Source organism: Biomphalaria glabrata, chromosome 1 (assembly GCF_947242115.1).
Source record: "Biomphalaria glabrata chromosome 1, xgBioGlab47.1, whole genome shotgun sequence".
NCBI lineage: Eukaryota > Metazoa > Mollusca > Gastropoda > Planorbidae > Biomphalaria > Biomphalaria glabrata.
The window spans coordinates 39,268,356-39,290,362 of record NC_074711.1 but is presented as its reverse complement, the minus strand read 5'-3'; the positions used below and the strand labels follow the sequence as shown (position 1 = coordinate 39,290,362).

Below are 22,007 nucleotides of genomic sequence, written 5' to 3'. Positions count from 1 at the left end.
TTAGCGTTAAGTTGGATGCTATCGAGAGGATTTCAGAATCTAAATTTAACTTTCAGCGCCTCCCCTTCTTGTGGTAGGGCAATGGCAGTAATTTCTCGTAAGTCGTAAATCCCGGGATCAAGTCTGATAGAAATCAGGATTTTTCGCTAAAGTTCTAGAAAATGTATGAATATGTGCCTTCAAAGTTTCTAGGCTCAAAAAGGCTCTTTGAAGAACAACCCCCGCGCCCCACCCTCCTTTTTTTAAAAAATGTGACTTGCGCACTGACATGCTGACAGAGAAATAACAACAGCAAATATAATAGAACAGTTTTAATCAAGCGTTAAACATTAATGTTTTGACAAATAACTCCATTCTGGCATGTACAAGTGACGCTATTAGTATTGGCTCACATGGACGTCACCTACTGTACTCACCAGCATGACGTCATCCTCGTGGACTGGCACGTGATCGAATTTCCAAGTATAAATAAAATACTTTTTGGCTGTAAATACAATGCTTTTTTTTTTCCTTAGTCCGAAGGTTTTGCTCAGTCATAAGTTATATAATTATTATTATATTTCAGTTTCTAAATTTCAAAAGTAAAAAGAACACAATAAAGCCAAAAGAAACCTAGGCAAATGCTATCTTAAACTACAAGTTTAGCCTTGGAGAGCTCTGGTGCAGGAAATAAATAATCAAACATAATAGACACTTGCTAAACCAAATTTAAGCCGCGAAAGTTTCTGCAAGGATGATTCCTTGGTTTGAGTTAGATACAATACCTAGTTGTATGCTTGAAATTGATTTCCTTTTCAAAACGTATCAGTAATCGGACACTGGAATACTATTATAGAATGATACTTCGTATTTAGTTCGTACATTGTCTCGACTACCCGTGGCTGTGACGTGTTTGTTGTATTCATTGTTCACATCAGAGCGTATCATTGCATGTCTGTTTCATTACTTGCTCCATGCTTTAATACATTCAATGTATTTCTGTTTCTCTCAAAGTAAATTTTAAGAAAATAATAATGGCTATCTTATTTAAAACATCTTTCCACTCCATAGAAACTGATATAAAATTAAACTCCTTCGTTTCAATTGTAAACAATACATATCTTATAAGTGATATGTGCTACCTTATATTTAGACAGATAAACTAGAACCGCATGTACGAATCATGCCATGTTTCTATTTGAAAAAAAAAACTCATTCAAAAGTTGTTGTTTTTTTTTAGAGGAGCTGTTGTCAGTAATTGTAAGTTAGTAATGTTACTGAAATATTCAGTTTAAACCAGACAATGCTAATCTGATAACTGTACTAATATATTCGTGTAAGTTACTTCTAAACATTGTTTTAGTAAATAAATATACTGAAGTACAACTAGGAAAACGTTGAGTGATAATTTCCACACAATCTAATGCCCTTACAGCAAGCAAGACCACATTCCAATGTGAGCAAACAAAAGACAACAAAGGATTTGAAAGCTGCTTTTGTTTTCGGACTGAATAGATGCTTGACTAGATCTAAACCAACAGAAATGAAACAATTATAATTCACATTTCTTTGCCTCCATAGTAATGGTCTAGAATGGTCTGTCTCGTGTTTTCTAACTTCTAGTTTGTTTTAATGTTTCGGATGTTTTTTGTCTACATTTAAAATGATTACTTCCAAGCTCAAACCTCCAGTAGGATGGCGTTGGGCAGGGTTACAACCCGGGGACCATCGAGAGACAGAGCGCATATCACTCGACCAGGCACCAAATCCATTGCGACGTAACCTAGGCCTGACTAAGAATATTCTCTCTCTTTCTCTAGTTTGTACGTTTGAAAAGATCACTTAGTATTGTTTTTAAAACTGCAATTGGAAGCTTCCAATGGTCATTTTTATCTTGAGAACTATCAACAACTCTCTTTGCCCATACAATGTGGTAGCCATGGCAATACACAATATGGCAAAGTTATTAGCCCCAAGATGTTCACATCACAGATTTCCAACATGTCATATTGCACGTTTGAGATCCTACGTCTGCCTTAGCAGACGTCTGTATTTCAACAAAAGTACTAAGTCAACAATAACATCCGTTTGTACAGTAATATAGTAAGTATACCTTGAATGGGAATAGAAAAACATAATACAGGTTAGTTTTTTTGTGTGTTATTTTAAATATGACAACTAAATTAGAGATTAACTCTGGTTTTAATATGCTCAAACTGAATCTATGTTTTTTTTTTTCTACAATGCAACAGCGGGAATTGAATTCTGTCTTTGTGTTGTTTTCCTGACTAAAGTGGTATACTCAGTGTAGGAATGCAAAGTAATCGGCCTTTGTACATCCCTAGATCTACAGCAGCAGCAACAGCTACTGCAGCAGGCACACCTGTGAAATATTACCTTGAATTTGCTGCGGAAATTATCGCTGAAGATGCAGTACAAAACTGGGTTGGCCGCGCTGTTGATATAGGCCAAGGTGTACGTGAACACGTGGAATAGCCACGTCTTATCAAAGCTGACAGGCGAGAAGGAACTGTAGTAGAGGAGTACCTGGTGCGGGGAGTAGCTGAGGAAGTAAATGGCTACGCTGGCCATCAGCATCTTGACCACACCCCGCCTGGCCCTGATAGCCTCGCTGTAGGCCCGCGTCGGCCCCCGCCCGTTGGGCCGGGAGGCCGAGCTGATGCCTCCGCTGTTCCGGTGCAGCTTGTCGACGCCGACGAAAAGCCGCTTGCCGATGACGGCGTAGCAGATGACTTGGATGCTGAGTGGGCCCAGGTAGAAGACGACAGACTCTGTATACTTGAAGATCATGTTGTACACGTCATGCTGGCTCTTATCCCAGTGGAACGCGATGACGCAGAAGTTCTGAGGTGGTGTATGGGACAGCTGGAGCACCTTGTTAAAGACGGCCGTAGGCGTGGCGCACAGGCCAGAGATGACCCAAATGACCACCATGACCAGGAAAACTCTCCTCTTGGTGCACATGATGTGAGCCTTGATGGGGAAAACTATGGCGATGTATCTGAAATGAAAGAAGAAATATTCGAAACTAATGCGATGTTTCTGAAATGAAAGAAGAAATATTCGAAACTATGACGATGTGTATGAAATGAAAGAAAAAAATATTCGAAACTAATGCGATGTATCTGAAATTAATGAAAAAATATTCGAAACTATGACGATGTGTATGAAATGAAAGAAGAAATATTCGAAACTATGACGATGTGTATGAAATGAAAGAAAAAAATATTCGAAACTAATGCGATGTATCTGAAATTAATGAAAAAATATTCGAAACTATGGCGATGTATCTGAAATGAGTGAAAAATATTCGAAACTATGGTGATGTATTTTTGAAATGCTAGAGAAAAAATTCAGATCTATCAACGGAGAACACATCATAATCTATGAGATCAAAATCTGGCCAGAAATATTCTGCAAATGTCGACCACTATAATGTTATTTTACTGGCTTGCATGCAATTTAATTGCTATCCGACATTATATAAAGAACTACTATTTTTAACGAAACACGTAAAATCACAAATACAAGGGAATTCAACTCAGACACTTTAATTCAACAAGACACATAAGTCCACAAATACAACGTATTGAACAAGACGCTTAAGCCCATAGACAATGTAATCCGGAAGACAAAAATCCCACAAGCACAATGTAATCATACAGGACCAAAAGCCCACAAACACAATAAAATCATACAAGACCAAAAGCACAGAAACAATCTAATCCAGTAAGACCAAAAGCTTACTAACACAATATAATTCTACTAGACAAAAACCCCCAAAACACAATGTAGCCTAATTCTACTAGACGCCTACAATAAAAAAAAAAAAGTAAACCGAACTGTTAAACATAGATCTAGCTAATGATTTATTAACCAGCCCAAAGCTGTTTCCTCCTCGTCACGCGACAACTAGAACAAAAAAAGTCCCTCAAGCACCTACTTCTCTAGTACAGTACAATCTATTCTTGTTTCCGCTTCAAACACCTGGGAATTGGTGCATTTCTAGTCTGGACATCACATCACATCAGCCCCTCCCCTTCCTCCAACACCGCGCTCACAGCTAAACCAACACCATCAACACTAGATCATGCTGCGTTTCGCCCTCAACTTGTCGGACGTTTCACAGACTTGATGTCCTTGACTTAGCAGTTCTAAATGTGTGTACTTTAAAAAAAAAAACAATCTAGAGTCTACAGGTCTTGTTCTGTTCAATCCAGCTAGACAGTTCATGTACTGGATACTCGCTGTAATGTATTGTCATATCTTCTTGTGATAACAAACAGCTGATCTGTGAAGGTGAATTGTATTGTTTAATGGAGAAGAATTTGAATATTTGTGCAAGAGTCTTTATTTAATAGTATCTACTTATTGAAAGCCATCTTAACTGTTGTGCTTTTTTTTTTTTTTGCAAAGTATTATTTGCAAGTTAAATACAATATTTCTATTTAACCAGTCAGTAGCTCTGTCAGAAAGTTGAGCTCAATACTTGAAGATAATATGGTGTCGCCCTCTTAAATTACCCCAAAATAGCTTTCTTCTCTTTCTCTCTCTTTCTTTCTCCCTCTTTTTTATCTCTCTTTCCTCGTTTTTCAGTCCTACTCTTTCACTCTCCGTTCTCTCTCTCTCTCTCTCTCTGACTAAAGACAACTGTCGTGAGTTAGAATAATGTCACACACACTCCTCTCATCAGAGTTGGCTGTCTCGAAAGGAGGGGGGGTGGGTAGACTCAAGAAGCTCTGTCTTTCACAAGAAACTCTGACTTTCACCAGAACTCCTACGAAGTATGACCTGAAATGTTGTAGTTACTCATCCGTGATTAATCTTTAATTGAGGGATCAAACAGTGAGAAGCAGACGAGAGGGAGGAGTGGACTAATAATAAAATATTGTCTTTAAATCTGAAGAGCCCAATATTTCACGTGGCTAGTAGACCCAGTTATGACCCTGATATTTTGTTAATTCTCTTTTCGATGTCTGCGCCTGTCGTCGTGTGTAGGTTGTTTTTTTTTATAGAGAATTTTGGAAGAGGAGAAGTCTCACGTATTTCCTTTGTAAGAGTCCTCCAGCTGTCTGGAAGGGCTGCCAGATGTTTTCTTATTTCCAGTAACAGGATAGACTAATAGACCAATAGACTAATAGACACTGTAGTAAATCTAAGGCAAGCACTCAACGAAAGAAGGCTTTAGTAGACGATGTATTTATTTACAGTTATTAAATACACTATGAGACATGGACTTCAGCTATCAAGTCACAGGAAGTCTTAAGTTCTACAAGTCCTTTTCTACCTAAACACTAGTACAAACCACCGACACACTTCCCAGTGCCACCCCAGGTCCTCAATACAGTTCACTGGTAGCACGAAGGACAGCTGTTAGTCCCAGACAGCTCAGACTCCCACAACCTGCAGATTACTTCCGTCGGATCTAAAACAGTCCTCCCCATAGACTTATATATACTATATCTAGACTGGACATGGAGATTTTTTAACACTACAAAAAATGTCGTGAAAATTTTTTAGAAAGTTGGATCAAGGCGTTGTTTTGTAAAGTAGTCATAAGAAGTAAAGTTCAACTCTAGCCTATGTAACATATAATTTATTTTTTAGATCTAGATCTAGTAACTGAACATCAAAAATAAGAGTACTCTCGTCTCATAATTATTATTTTGCAATTTTTAGATACATAATCTAGAAAGATCTAGGTAATCAATCTATTTAAATGTTACTTCTTTATCAAAGACTGAATGCAACACTAAATTGTGACTTTGATTGTGCCTTTTTGATGTTCAATTACTAGATCTAGATCTAAAAGTTAAATTATATGTTACATAGGTTAGGGTTGAACAAATCAAACAACTTTACCTTTTAACTACTTTACAAAACAACGCCTTAATCCAACTTTCTAAAAAAATGTTCACAATCGATCAATCGCGGATAAGAATTTATGTCCGGTTTCCACTTCAAGTCTAGATATAATATAGATCTATGTCTAGGGTCCTCCCTAGTGAATCAATATGTCTTCTACTTCTCGTGTTGAACGGTGTGCTGGTGCGCACCATCTGTGTCGGGGCGGGAGCGGGGTTATAACAATATGTTTTATTTTAAATTACAATGTAATAATAACAAAATAATGATATAGAAGAGTAATAATAATAATAATAATAATAATAATAATAATCTTTATTATCCATAAGGAAATTTGTCTTACAATTTGTGCATTGTAAAACTCTGAACTTTACCTTTCTAGTTATGCAACATTTAGAAAACAATTTTTAATTCAATCCACAAAGGTTCGGGTGAACACGAGGTCAGGTCAACATCACATTAGAGGTCAGATCGACACATTAAATGTCAAGTCAATACATTAAAGGTCAAGTCAACACATTAGAGGTCAGATCGACACATTAGATGTCAAGTCAATACATTAAAGGTCAAGTCAACACATTAGAGGTCAGATCGACACATTAGACGTCAAGTCAATACATTAAATGTCATGTCAACACATTAGAAAACAGGTCAGCGCATTAGAGGTCAGGTCAACATATTACAAGTCAGTTGAACTCATTAGACGCCATGTCAACACATTAGAGAAGAGGTTAACACCTTAGAGGTCATGTCAACATATTAGAGGACAAGTCAGCACATTAGCGACCAGGTCAACACACATTGATAGTCAGGTGAACAGTCAGGTCAATTCATCAGAGGTCAGTGCATTCACTTATGCTCAAGTCTACTCATCTCACTGTCTTCAATTCAATTAACTCCCTTTCTTCAGCTTGTCCACTACCTCCAATGATGTCAAGACGCAAATCGAACCATTGAAAATCTTCCTTGCTCTTGCTATCAAAAATGTCTGAGAAGTCCGGTACTACGCGTAGTTTCAAAAACCTATTTCAATCTCGTACAGCCATAACTGATTGAATAGCGAATGGACTTGAAAAGAACTATTAGCCAGATTGGCAGTGGAATGAAATCGCTAACATGATCTATTTAAGAATAACAAGTTAATAATATTAGAAAATACCTCGGGCTAAATCCCATTACGATAATAATAATGTAATGCTCTCTACTAAATGAACTGCTCTCTTGTGTACCCGATATATCACATCACTTCACCTCTATCATTACAGAAGAACTCGTTCAGAAACACCATACGTTATGGTCCGATCATTAGTTTGGACCAGTTGGAAAAGGAGGGGGGGGGGTATCTTCATGATCACTTTTAAAATGTATTTAAAAAAAAGGTGAATGACCTGATTTAAAACTCAGGGGCTAAAACCTCCTCAGCTTCCTCAAGCCATTAGACTATCCGCTGTGCCAGGGAAGTGCTTATGAAAATAGAAGGTTTTATAGTTATCTATTGTTAGTTTCGAACTTTTCACTCTACAAAGAATAAGAGGGACTAATTAAACATATACCATCTTATCAGTGAAGTACAATTTCTTTCCCTAGTTCGGGAAAATAATTAATTACCACTAGTTAACTAATTGGTTAGTTTTTGTTTTTTTTAAATTGTCAGGTAAAAGTAAAAATCGTACCAAATTTCAGCTTGATCCGATATTGGGTGTGAGAGAAATAACGTGTACAAAGTATTTACTAGACAGACAGACAGACAGAGTGAGTTTGTAAAAACAAAGCAAAACTTAGGACATCATTGTCAAGATTCTAGTCGGAGGAAAACGTTTGGCTCTGTAGAAAGATGTCAATGAAAAAAAAAAAAGGTCCTCAGAAATAGTTAAACATTTTAACTTCTGACTGATTAAAGAAGTTGCGAGAATTTTCTTTTACTAAGGCTAAATATTAAAAGATTTGAACTCTGCAGACGTCTGCAGTAATTATTTGTTGACTCCTGCTACACGGGGACTCATGAATAACACGTGGCCACGTAATCTATTCAACTTCCTGACAGCACTTTGACTGTCTACAGTCTACACTCACCCCTGCGCCCAAACTATTTCAGCATGAAACGTGTTTTGTTTAAAAAAAAATAGAACAATGACGTCATATCATTTGATCGCCAAGGACGTAATGATAGTAGTTGATCGATTACCAATGACGTCATATTCTCATTTATTGTGAAAGACATAATCATTTTGTTGTCGTTTGATAGCTAATGACCTAATTAGACTGTTGTAGGAATATACTTTTAATTTGCTTTGCTCAATTGTTGTCATTTGCTATGTGCAATGTAGGCCTACTATTGTATACCAAATTTCCTTCAGTATAATACAGATATTATATTATGATTATTATTATTATAAATTTATTATCGTTGTAGTGGTTGTTATTGTTATTTTGTTGGCCAAGGAGTCAACTCTAGTTCAGTTGGACAAGAATATCTCATTGTTTGCTTGGACAAGGACTTTACTTCAGCATTTTCTCAAACGAGGATTTCTTTTGAACTTTTAATTTGAAGAGCTCATCATTTAATAATTAGATTGGACAAGGAAGTCACATGAGTATTTACTAGAAACAATGTTGAATTATTATTATTTGATTGGACAAAGGCGTCAGTCATCATTTCAAAGGACAAGACTGCCACTTCCATCACTTTGAAGGTGGTAAATAATTGAAGAACAAATACGCGAAACATTTTCTATTCAAATGATTTCCGGACTTAATGAAAACAAAAGCTGGCCGAGGAAAAAAAACAAAACAAAACAAAACAAAAAACATACGGATGGCATTTACGCAACAAAAATATTTTATCTTTTCAAGGCTTTTTTTTTTTTGGTCTCAACGTCTTGTCTTTTCGTGCATTAAAAAAACATCAATAATTGCATTCATTCAAATATCAGACTTTTTTTGGTTAATTTTAAGTTGCCAATTTCTGGAAGGACGTTAAACAATAAAGAAGTCGTCCAAAGATATGACAGTCTAAAAACAGGTTGGGATTTGAAAAAAAAAAGCACATGCTTCTTTGATCATTACCTTTGAACTTTATAAAAGAGAGTTTCATAACTAGAGAACCGGACACTGGAAGTTGGATGACAAGAAAACAGATGCTTGAAGTTCCAGCTAAGGACTTACACTTATTTCAATGACACGTGATGTATTTGAGTACATTTGCATGTGAAACTGTCTGTGTGTGTGAGAGACCATTCGTTATAAAAGGCCTGAACTCTGACCTGCAACGTCACAACCTGTGTGCAGTTTAGACCAATAGCTCGTTGCCACCTTGGCATATCTCTTATTATTGCAAGGCTTATCGCCCGTTAGCTTAGTAAATCTTCCATATTAAAGAGAATTAATTAATTACTACTAATTACTACTAATGAATTAATTAATTGGTTAATTTTTTTTATTGATTCATGTGTTGTCATCGACAATGAAAATTTGTGCAAAGTTTCAACTTGATCCGAATTTGGGAACTGGAAGAAATAACGTGAACAATTGTTTACCAGACAGACAGACGGAGTGAGTTGATATAGAAACCCTGTTTTAAACAATAAACAAGAAGCGATCATACAAATCATGCAAGGTAAAGAGATCAATGCTCATATATGTTTCCCTATTGAAATTTACACATTACTATTTATAAATTTTGTACGCTGAAATATAAAATGTTATCATTTTATAGCCTCGTTTTGATTCTGAGAGTATGTCAATGTATACTGAGCTTGAATAGAAACAAACAGACTTCGTCTGTTCAAAAGTTCGACAGAACTTGACCTATAAGCGAATGTTCAAAACTGCCATATAGTTCCGGGTCAGAAGAACTATGACGTTGTGCTGGACTTTTATTCGATATAATACAAGATAACGTCTGCTACCTTTATTACCTGCCCTTACCTCAAGTTCTTTTATTATTATTGTATACGATTTTATAAGGAAAACAAATCTCATTTAGTCAATAGATCTATTTATATTTTTAGCTTTCATTCAATATGTTTTGTTCCATTGGTTCCAATTATATAAACGAACCGAAAGAACTGAATATCAAATTAAATTATTTTTAGTTTTAAGCTGTTATATAACATTATTATTATTATATTTGATTTACGAATCCATGTACGCTGTACCGACGAAGGTGCTCTCACTTTTTGAGCTACATTATTGCTATTATGAGATTACATTTATTTGTGGTCAAATTGTATTTTATATGTTCCGAAATTAAGTTTTCTCCTTATAGGAAGTTACATCGAAGCATTCAAGCATTACAAGTAATTGTATATAATATTTTTTTTTATCTTAATTCTGAAATAAAATTAATTAAAAACGTAGCGTATTTAGAAACTCATGGGAAAAAAAAAGAACGAGATGATATTACAAACTCGTGGGCGTCCCCTGTTGGTGAGTGCACTCACATATTATGTTAGCCAATGTAGGTCATGCGATATAAAAATGAAGTTGCTCCAGTCTGAAATTAAACATGAGCCTCCACGATGGAAGACCGACGTATTTGTCACTGAGCTATTCAAGTGCTTCTAAAAGTAGAAGGTTTATGGCTATTGATAGTTTAAAATGTGTAGCGAACGACCTAATTCACTATACAAAACGTATCGCCCATTAGCTACTACAACATTTCTTTATAAAAACAACAACAACAAGAAAATTAACGAATTACGACTAATTGATAAAATAATTGTTTTTTTTAATTGATTCACGAGTAGTCACAGACTATGACTGATTGTGTAAGGTTTCAATTTGACCCAACAATTGAACGTGGGAGAAATGACATATACATGATTCCACCTAGACAGACGGAGTGAGTTAGTATAAGCTTTGTAATGAGCTAAATAAACAAAAAATACTTTTAAAAAGAACTTATCTACGGGGAAAAACTCTACATTTACAACTATGTCTCTCAATAATGTAGACTTTATTTCCCTTTTTCGATATCAAACAAAAAACAACTATAACCAATTATTTGTCTCTCAATAATGTAGAAGCTATTTCACTTTTTCGATTTCAAAAAAAAAATTCTTACCAATAATTAATGGACTAATTGTTTATTTTTTAAAAATGATTCGAGCTTTGTTGAGTACAATAAATAATTGTTTAAAGTTTCAACTTGATCCGAGAATGGATGTCGAAGAAATAACGTGTACAATTATCAAAGGGGACCAAACCCAAACTATTTAGCCATTTTTTTGAATGCTGAAAAATAAATGTCCCTTTTTGGTATCAAATAATAATATTAAAATCAAATAATTAATAACCCAGTAATTAATTGACTAAATGATTTTTTTATTGGTTCATGTCTTGTCTATGTCAATGAATAATTATGTAAAGTTTCAAATTGAGTCTATATAAGAAGAAAATACTTTTACATGGATTCTAGAGACACCTAGGGTCCATAAAAAGTGCCTATATTCACCTGCAATTGCCAGCGGACTTTTTGTTCTCTTGTTAATATAAGTTAATAATGCAGTGGGTACCGAGTCACATAGGTGTGACTGGCAACACTATTGCAGACTCCTTGGCCCACCAGGGAGGGCAAATTCCACCCACTGAACAGGCTGTAAGTTTTCATCAAGCCCTGGGTATAATAAAAAAAAAACAGAAATGGAAAAGTGGTTTGAGTGCTGGGACAAGTCCCAAAAAAAGCCCGTGGAGTCTGTGAGCGCATGAGGTGCCCTGACAGCACCTCCCCGTGGTGGAGGCTGTCCAGCCCTGAGAAAGCTATTATAGCACAGTTCAGGACAGGCCACTGTCCTGTTGGCTCATATTTCTCACGGCTACGGCCATATTTTGATTCACGGTGCCCCCTCTGCGGGAAAGAAGAGGAAACCGTGCCTCATATTTTGTTTGACTGCCCCAGACTTGCTGATCTCCGTCTCGACAGGTCTGGGAAACCAAAATTTCTCGACCTGTATGGCGACATTTATGCACTACGCAAGACAGCAGGGTTTCTGTCCAGGGCTTTTGCAAGAGAAGATTTGAGCCTCTCAAGCCCTTACCCAAATGGAGTTTGACGATGATGATGATGAATAAGGGATTTTCTTGGGCTCCGGATGAGAGCAGCCTTAAAGAAGATTTTGTTAACTTAAGAGACGAGCGTTGTTTTTGTTTTGTCATTCTAAAGACAACCTAATTCATTGAGGACCTTTGTTTTAGTTCGTACTTCCTACAGATCGTACAAAATGTCAATGAAATGAAACAAATTAATCTTAAGTTGCAGACTTTAAGGCGTTGGTTGAAAGAATTAAGTCAGCACTCTCACCATCTTAACATCTTTGTAATGTAAAACAACAACGACATTGTAATGTCTGCATTGAACTTTATTTTTACAAAGCTTATCAACTCACTCTATCTGCAAAAAGTTTGTAAACATTAGTTCTCCAACACCCGATCACGGATTAAGCTGCACAATTATTTCTTTTACCTAACAACACAAGAATCAATAAAACAAAATTAACCAAATAGTTAATTAACTATTTGTAATTAATTATTTTGTTTATTATCTTGAACAAGGGAAAGAAATTGTACTTGACAGATGTGCTATAAGTTGTATTAGTCCCCTTGAGGACTCTTTAACTTTTAGTAAACATTTTTATGCATTTAAAAAACAATTATGTAACCCCACCTTTTCCCTTCCCTTTTCCCAATTGGTCTAGAAAAGTAATAGGATCATAGCGCATTGAGAAAGCAGCAAGCTAAAAAACAATTGGTATACATATTTCTAATCGCACATATTTATTATGTTAAAGTCATTCCCAGCCATAATTGCAAAACTGATCCAAACTAATAGACACAATTACACTTAATATAAGATTTGTTTATGATAAATATCATGTGTTTTTCTTGTTAAAAGTTCTAGGTCAATCTTTTGACTTCCTGTTCATTCATGACATTTTAACTTTTCTTATTTCATGAGGTATTTACCTTGTCTGGCAGCACTGAACTATATTTTGTTACGTTGGAGTCAAGCTACCCAGCAGTAGATAAAGGCAGAGACAGATCAAAGTTTCCTTTAATCCTTCGGTGCGAAGAGGAATCGATGAACTGGCAATGAACTTAACTCAAGGGTGGCTACTCAAAGGGAAGCTGTCATGTCTAACGCCTTTATTGAATCCTGTCTTTAAGAGTAGGCTACTCTCCACCAGTATCTTTTTTTTTTACTAGCTATATTTCATTTCGAATATTTTTTTGTTATTATAGCAAGATACTATTGATAACAATTGGATCGATTTAAATATTCAATGTTGTCGATTGTGATTACTTATTGGAATTGTTTCTTTGTTGCAAAGTGGCGTGTTTAAGAACCCCCATGCCCAGGTTTAAAATCGTAATAATGTTCCCTCCCCCTTCTTATTCCGGAAAATAGAAAGATTGAGAGTGTAAAAAAATAAATCAATCAAGGCCTCCTTGTGTAGGTATAACTAAGGTATTGCATATGTAAAAAGCCATTCGAATGTAGACCTATGTAGCACCTTTATAGGACCAGTAATAATTTCCTACAAGAGTCAATACAGACTCATTGTTTATACTTCTTAAGCAAATAAATGACAATCTTTTAATGGCCTTAATGGACCTTTATTTATTTTGGGCCCGTGAGGAATCCTGCCCTGGTTTCTACGCCACAACTGCTTCTATTAGTTACTTTATAATAGCAAAATACACGGACCCAAGTCTCAAGAGGCGCGTTCGAGATGGCGACTCCTAGATATCTCCTCTCTAAAACAAACTTAGCCTCTAAAACAAACTTAGCTGTGAACTGTCTGATATGTAAAGCAAGATCTATCTAGAAAGGGATATTTGAAAAAAAAATCTTGTCAGTGTTACAGATGACAACTTTTATTAATAGGCCAAAAAAGTTTGTGCTTACACAGAAATAGAAAAACGAACATTTTTATTGTTAACGCCTTGTCGTGCACGATCATCAGCGTACGTTACTGTAGTACTCCTGCATTGACGAATACACACACACACACTTTATACACACACAACCCATGCGTGCTCATACACGCTCACGCAATTTCTTTGATGTGCTGATTGTTGGCCATCCGACGGCCTTCACCCTTTCATTTTATCCTCATTCTGATGTGTGTGTTTTTTTTTTTTTTTTTTTATAAAACTTTCCATGAATGAGAGAGAGAGAATCTTCTTTGCCATCATTTTTTTTTGGCCCGTAGGCTTAATGTAATAGTGACCTCTAGATGATCGAGGTCAAATGTAGTTTATTGTCCAGATTAAGAAGCTTGACAAAGTCATGAGAAATGCATGTATTCCAGTCCAACTTTCTTCGGTCTAGGGGCCAAATAAAGCGGCACACAATCTTGTCGCGGGCCGTATTATCGCAATAGGTCAAAATAGAAATGAAATAAAGCTGACACATTTTTAACAATCAAAATAACAACAACAACAACAATAAATCTTATCTAACGAGAAGAACTCCGCACTTACAACTATATCTCTTAAGAATGAAGAAGATATTTCCCATATTCGATATCAAACAAAATAATTTAATACTAATAACTAATTGACTAATTGGTTGAATTTTAAATTGAATAATGTTTTTTTTTGTACGATAAATAATTGTTTAACGTTTTAACTTGATCCGAGAATGGTTGTGGGAAAAATAACGGTGTCTGTGAATACTGAAGGATTATATTCCCTTTGTTGGTATCAAACAAAATAATTAATCACCATTAATTAATTGACTGATTTTTTGTTTTTTACTGATTCTTGTATTGTCTACGCTACGCCAATTAATAATTGTGCAAAGTTTCAACTTGATTAGAGAATGGGTGAGGGAGAGATGAGGTGTACACACTTTGTACCAGTCAGACTGACAAAGTGAGTTGATGTCAGCTTTGTAAAAACTAGAGACATGTTGTATCTAACATTAATTCTCTAGTTCAGTGCTTCCTAAACTCTCTCCTAAACGGAACACTTCGCACAATCTGAGTATTTAGCGGAACTCTTTGCTATGTTTTTTAAGTTGGATGTTTTTCAATTTGGTTGAATATAAGCCATTTTATTTATCTTTAAAAAGCCTTTTTTAAAAAGTATACAACTTTAAAAAAACTCTAGAGATAAACGTATGCATTAAACAACTAGTTTGTACGGCACCTAAAGTCTGTTTCTAGACTTTGACTTTGTTGCAGCAGAATAACAACAGATCACTGCTTCGTTTGTAGGAAACTGAAGTAGAAACAACAATAACCGATAGTTTGTTTTAAAATAGTGTGGAGCTCTTCAGAAAAACTCAACCAGAAATCATTTAATGGTTGATCTTTTATTGTATCTTTCTTTCAATTGAGATTCAGAATTTAGATCAGTGCAAAGTTCAGTGTGATGTTATAGAATTTAATTTGTTATCAAGAAGAACTAATAAAATCTTCCCCCCCCCCCACCTTTTTGCATTTACTTCGAGACACCTCGCGGTCTACTACTGAATTATTCCAGCAGCTCGTGGATCACCTCCTCAGGCCTCACGGAACACAGATTGAGAAACACTGCTCTAGTTATTACTGGGATGTTGAAAAGAAAGAAATGTCTGCATGCCTGAGATACCCCACGTCTTAGCACTGAATCAAGATGGTCATTGTGAGATCATTACGTACGACTAGCTTGCTTGTTTCATAAAATAAAAGTTCATTCCCTGACGGAAGAAGGCCTAATTGTAAACGTTTGTTTTCAGAACTTCGGTACCACAGCGCAGACATCAATCGTCTGTCAATGTACGTTCTCTCAGGTCCAACTTTCCTGCTCTCCCAACAGCGCACTAATGTTGAATAGCTATGTATCTCGCGCCAAAAATGCTGACAAGATGCCATGTGTCAAACATATATCATAGACATATATCACAGACATATATCATAGACATATATCATAGACATATATCATAGACATATATCAGACATATATCAGACATATATCATAGACATATATCATAGACATATATCATAGACATATATCATAGACATATATCATAGGCATATATCATAGACATATATCATAGACATATATCAGACATATATCAGACATATATCATAGACATATATCATAGACATATATCAGACATATATCAGACATATATCAGACATATATCATAGACATATATCATAGGCACAGCCTCAAGATGACAGCCGAAATGTCCACAAACTACAACTAACAAGAACAACATACAAAAAGACCCTCCACTATACAACAAATAGTTGGTCAAAGTAAACAAATACCTACCAACTGTTTCAACGTTCAACGAAGCATGAGTATAAATATTAACAAGAAAAAATGAAAATTCTTGTACCAGAGAAGGCAAAACTTCCTTTATTCAACTTATAGAGCGATTATTTTGCTCTTAATAACTATGTTATATTTTTTTAAAAAAAGGAAAATTTTTTACACAGCACTACCCCCGAGAAAATAAATCTTTGTTAAGCGAATGTATAGATCTACTAGACTTAACAATATTTTATAGCCATTTAGATTGCTGATTGCACCGGATTGCGGGCCGAATATGCCTCTAGGGTCGTATTTTAAGCATCCTTGAAGTATTCCTATTTTCAGAAACATCTAGTAGAATTTTTAAAAAATATCCCCCCCCCCCCCAAACAAATAGACGAATATGTCACAACTAACACCAGAACAGTGACAAAACGTGAATACAATTTGAAATAGCTCCACACCCCCCCCCCCCTCCAAATTAATCTCTGTAAGTTGTTCAGACAGTTACTGATATGAAAACAACAACAAGAAGAAACCATCCACTTTAGTCTCAGTTTCATCAGCCTGTCATTTTGTTGTTCGTTCGGCATCACAAACTAAAAAATAAAACCTCTCCGCTTGATGTGAACAAAATGAAATGTTCTTTACAAGGGCCTCCCTCAACTGGAGGACATATCATCTTCAGCTGTCAACGCCATAGTTTCGTTTACTTCTGCAAATAAATAGAAAACATTTGCTCGAGGCAAACATCTCTGCGAAATAATAATTTGACGAGCATCGAAAAGTAAACTGAGAAGTTCATAGGGGAAAAAAAAACAAGGTTAAAATGTTTTCTCTAAAAAAACAAAGAAAACAAAAAAAAAAAAAAAACAGCGATGTGATTTTTGTATTTATTTTTAAAAGTTTTTTTTGTCCTTTTTCAAATATTGAAAAAGAAATAAAATATATAAATAAATATGGAGGTTAGACACAAAAAATACTTAAAAAAAAAAACAAAGCTTATAAAAGGGAAAGAAGTATAATCAATGCCATATCTCTTAATACTGTATATCTTATTTACCTTTTTATGAAACAAAATTAATTAATTACCATTAATTTATTAACTAAGTGTTGATGTTTTTTTAAAATTTATTCTATAGTCTTCGACTAAGAATAATTTTGCCAAATTTCATCTTGATCCATGAGTGGGAAGTGGGGAAAACTTCTAACAGAATCCACCCAAACAGAAGGACAGTGTATCCACCCAAACAGAAGGACAATGTATCCACCAAAACAGAAGGACAGTGTATCCACCCAAACAGAAGGACATTGTATCCACCCAAACAGAAGGACAGTGTATCCACCCAAACAGAGGGACATTGTATCCACCCAAACAAAAGGACGGTGTATCCACCCAAACAGAAGGACCGTGTATCGACCCAAACAGAAGGACAGTGTATCCACCCAAACAGAAGGACCGTGTATCGACCCAAACAAAAGGACATTGTATCCACCCAAACAGAAGGACTGTGTTGATAGAAGATTAATAAAAAAAAATTTTTAACCGCTGTCATGAATACAGTAGGATAGTTAGAGAGAGTGAGTTTTGTCTGGTTTAGTGTTTGCGCGTGTGTATTTGATTACGCGAAGTGTGTGTGTGTGTGTAAGTGTGAGAGTGAAAGATTGAAAGAAAAAAAATAGATATTGTAGTTCAGCCAAATCATCAGTTCAACCTATTTTACTAAGCTAATTCTAATTATGGCTGTTTGTAAACAGAGAGGTCAAAACAAAGAAGCGTTTTGCTTTGTTTCAATCCTGCACTCTGTCATACACATAAATAATTGTTTGGCTTGATTTTGTAAGGATACCACTAGACACACATATATGTATGTATGCATGTGTTTGTGTGCGCGCGTGTGTGTGTGCGCTTTTGTCTGTGCAAGGAAGAGTGGAGGATTACACTTTCATACATTTAAATATTGTATTAAAACAAGTATGTTAAAAAAAATGTCCAAACAGATTTTGTTTTCAAAGCTTATTGAGCAGATGTTCTTGGCTCGTCTCCCTTTGGGCTATGCTCGGAGCTGCTCTTAGATGTGATTTTTTCTTCACACATTTTTCTTCACACGTGGACACATCCTTACACAATTCGTTCACATACACATCTATTTTTTTAGACTGCAAATATAATAAGGCCTAGAAAGCAAATTAAGTAATGGAAAAAAATATTGAAATTATCATGTGTTTTATGTCAGCCTACAAGCCGGGACCAAAGGCTACAATTTGGTTCTCCAATAAAAGTCTTTATTCATGATCAGTCACACAGACTAAACACTCGTAATATCTAGGTGTAATCATAAAGGAAAAGTTATCATGAAATCCCCGTATTGATGAGATTATAAAAAAAAATCAAGCATAACATTAGGGTTTATTAAAAGAAATTTTTACAAATCAAACAAAAACATAAAATTAAAATACTAATAAAATTTAATTAGGCAAATATTAGAATATGCATTCTCTGTTAGGGATCCCTCAACTCAAGAAAACATAAAGAAACTAGAACACATACAGAATAGAGCAGTGAGATTTATAACAAACGAATATTCATGTTTGATTAGAGTAACACCATTAGAAAATGACTAAACTTAGAGACACTACAGGACAGAAGAATAAAAAGTAAAGTAGCTATAATACAATAAACACAGACTATAATTTACAAATAGAAAAACAAAACCTTATGAAATACTCAGAAAAACACATTTCTTATTCCAGACGCTAAAACAAATACGTACAAGTGCTCCTTCTGTCCTAGTGCCATCTAAATTTCAGCATTTTATTATCTTCACCAAAAATATATTAAAAAAAAAAGTAAGCTGTTATCAATATCCAGGCCAGAGATAATTGCCAGAATTAATTGTGTCCTAAGCATTTCTTGACAGTAGTTTCCAACATTACACGTCATCATTTTGATTTGCATATTAATATTGTGAAATCTAATTATCATTTTGTAAATGAGCGAATCTAATCAATTGTGAATTTTAGCACTAATATTGATAAGCTAAATGTTGGCCAAGTTAAATTTTGGAATCGGATCTTCTTGCTGCTTAAACCTTAAAAAAATATCATCATTATTTAACTTTTCTTGATAATATCTTAATTCAATGCACGAAATCTCATAACTGGAAATACAATTATTATAGTTTTTTTCAATATGAAATAATTAGAGAATATATCGATAATTTAGAAAAATCTGGATCCAAGGATTTCCCATGCCAAATAGGACACATTACTTGAATATGCGTTTGTTGAAATTGGTTATGCAGGGTTTCATATATGAGAGAATAATGGTTGTATCAATAATCAGTATACAGGGCCGGACTTTGGCATAGGCAAAGTAGGCAGCCGCCTAGGGCCTCCAATTGGTTGGGGCCTCGCACAGGACTCAAAACAACATTTTTTTAGAAGCGAAATAGCGAAACTTGTGCCAAATGTCATTGATATAGTACACTAGGTTTTTAATCAAGTTTTTTTTTTTTACTGTTTAATGTTTTCTATTTCCTTTTGGGCCACTGAATTCACTTCGCCTTGGCCCCCAGTTATCTAAGGCCGGCTCTGCAGTATATACTATGTGAGACATGTGGACATTCACTTCGCCTTGGCCCCCAATTATCTAAGGCCGGCTCTGCTGTATATACTATGTGAGACATGCGGACATTCACTTCGCCTAGGCCCCCAATTATCTAAGGCCGGCTCTGCTGTATATACTATGTGAGACATGCGGACATTCACTTCGCCTAGGCCCCCAATTATCTAAGGCCGGCTCTGCTGTATATACTATGTGAGACATGTGGACATTCACTTCGCCTAGGCCCCCAATTATCTAAGGCCGGCTCTGCAGTATATACTATGTGAGACATGTGGAAATTATTTGTTATTCAAACAATGGCACGTTCTGGAATATCATCTTTGTTCAAACTTTAAATAGTCTACAATATAGAGTGGGAGATGAAATAGTTGACCTCAGACACAGATAATCTAACAATCTTAAAGGCAATAAAACTTAACATTTTTTATTTGACTAACTTAATATGTATATCCGGTACTTAAGCAGAAAAAAAAGGATTGACCAATATTTTAACACATAAGTGAGAAAAAAAATACATTTGATATCAAAAGTTTGTACAATTTTACTTGATACTAAGAACAATTTTAAAGCTAGAACTATTTGAGACGAGTTAAATAAAATCCCATGTGGAGCCTTAAAAAAGTCTCTAGCTTCAAGGGGTTGTACTTCAGCAGTCAACACAAGTTAGAAACACGGTTAGTGTCACCAAAAGATAAGGTCCGAAAACATCAATACAGAGACAGAGTTGGCCCTCTCACTGACCTAGAAAAGTTATAGACTTTTAATGGGAAACAACAGCCCTATCAGTACGGCATTGATTGGAAGTCTTATTAACAAGTCGTCTGCTTGAGTTCTTCTAGAAAGGAATTAATTCTGGACACTAGACATGGAGACTTGAAAACTATGGTCTGGTTTTGAAACGTTTTATTTTCTTAGTACTTCCATGGGTAGTATTCAACGTCGAAATTCATGAATAAATCAAAGAATAAACCGATTTGTTTTTCAATTAGTGGTAATTAATTAATTTTGTTTTACATAGAATGGGAGACGTATATAAGTTTTAAAAAACAGTAATTTGCATATTTTGCTTGTTACTTATTGACCTGTTTTGTAAGTGTTCATGGGGATATAAAAAAAAAGGGCCGAATGCAAGATAAGCTTTAGCTTATGAGTTATAAATGTGACCAGTTTACTTAGTTACAAAGCTTATATCAACACTGTCTATCTGTATAGTACACTGTACACTTTATTGCTTTCACACTCAATACCGAATCAAGCTGAAAATTTGCACAATTATTTCTTGTTCCCGACAAAACCAGATACAATTAAAAACAAATAGCCAAAATTTAATTAATTATTAATAATTAATTATTTTGTTTGGTATCGAACAAGGGTAAGAAATTGTACTTGACAATTTTTTTTTATATAATACATAAAAAACTATCACTGAAACCTTTGACACAGATACCCCCTTTCTCCTCCTCACCTCTTTCTTTTCCCAACTGGTCCAGACAAGTGATAGGATCACAGCACATAGAGAAAGTGATAGGATCACAGCACATAGAGAAAGTGATAGGATCACAGCACACAGATAAAGTGATAGGATCACAGCACATAGAGAAAGTGATAGGATCACAGCACATAGAGAAAGTGATAGGATCACAGCACATAGAGAAAGTGATAGGATCACAGCACATAGAGAAAGTGATAGGATCACAGCACATAGAGAAAGTGATAGGATCACAGCACACAGAGAAAGTGATAGGATCACAGCACACAGAGAAAGTGATAGGATCACAGCACGCAGAGAAAGTGATAGGATCACAGCACGCAGAGAAAGTGATAGGATCACATCACGCAGAGAAAGTGATAGGATCACAGCACATAGAGAAAGTGATAGGATCACAGCACATAGAGAAAGTGATGGGATCACAGCACGTAGAGAAAGTGATAGGATCACAGCACATAGAGAAAGTGATAGGATCACAGCACACAGAGAAAGTGATAGGATCACAGCACGCAGAGAAAGTGATAGGATCACAGCACATAGAGAAAGTGATAGGATCACAGCACATAGAGAAAGTGATAGGATCACAGCACATAGAGAAAGTGATAGGATCACAGCACGCAGAGAAAGTGATAGGATCACAGGACGCAGAGAAAGTGATAGGATCACAGGACGCAGAGAAAGTGATAGGATCACAGCACATAGAGAAAGTGATAGGATTACAGCACATAGAGAAAGTGATAGGATCACAGCACATAGAGAAAGTGATAGGATCACAGC

At 35.5% G+C, this 22,007-nt stretch overlaps 1 protein-coding gene across 1 annotated transcript in view; it reads right to left on the bottom strand.

The window, feature by feature from the left end:
* Positions 1 to 296: 296 nt before the first annotated feature.
* Positions 297 to 22,007, bottom strand: part of LOC106063119 (neuropeptide receptor 15-like) — a 183,174-nt gene continuing 161,463 nt past the window's right edge. Inside the window, exon 4 of the mRNA XM_056035671.1 lies at positions 297 to 3,001. Within this exon, the coding sequence (XP_055891646.1) occupies positions 2,218 to 3,001 (784 nt within the window). The 3' untranslated portion in view covers positions 297 to 2,217. The remainder of the gene's footprint in view (positions 3,002 to 22,007) is intronic.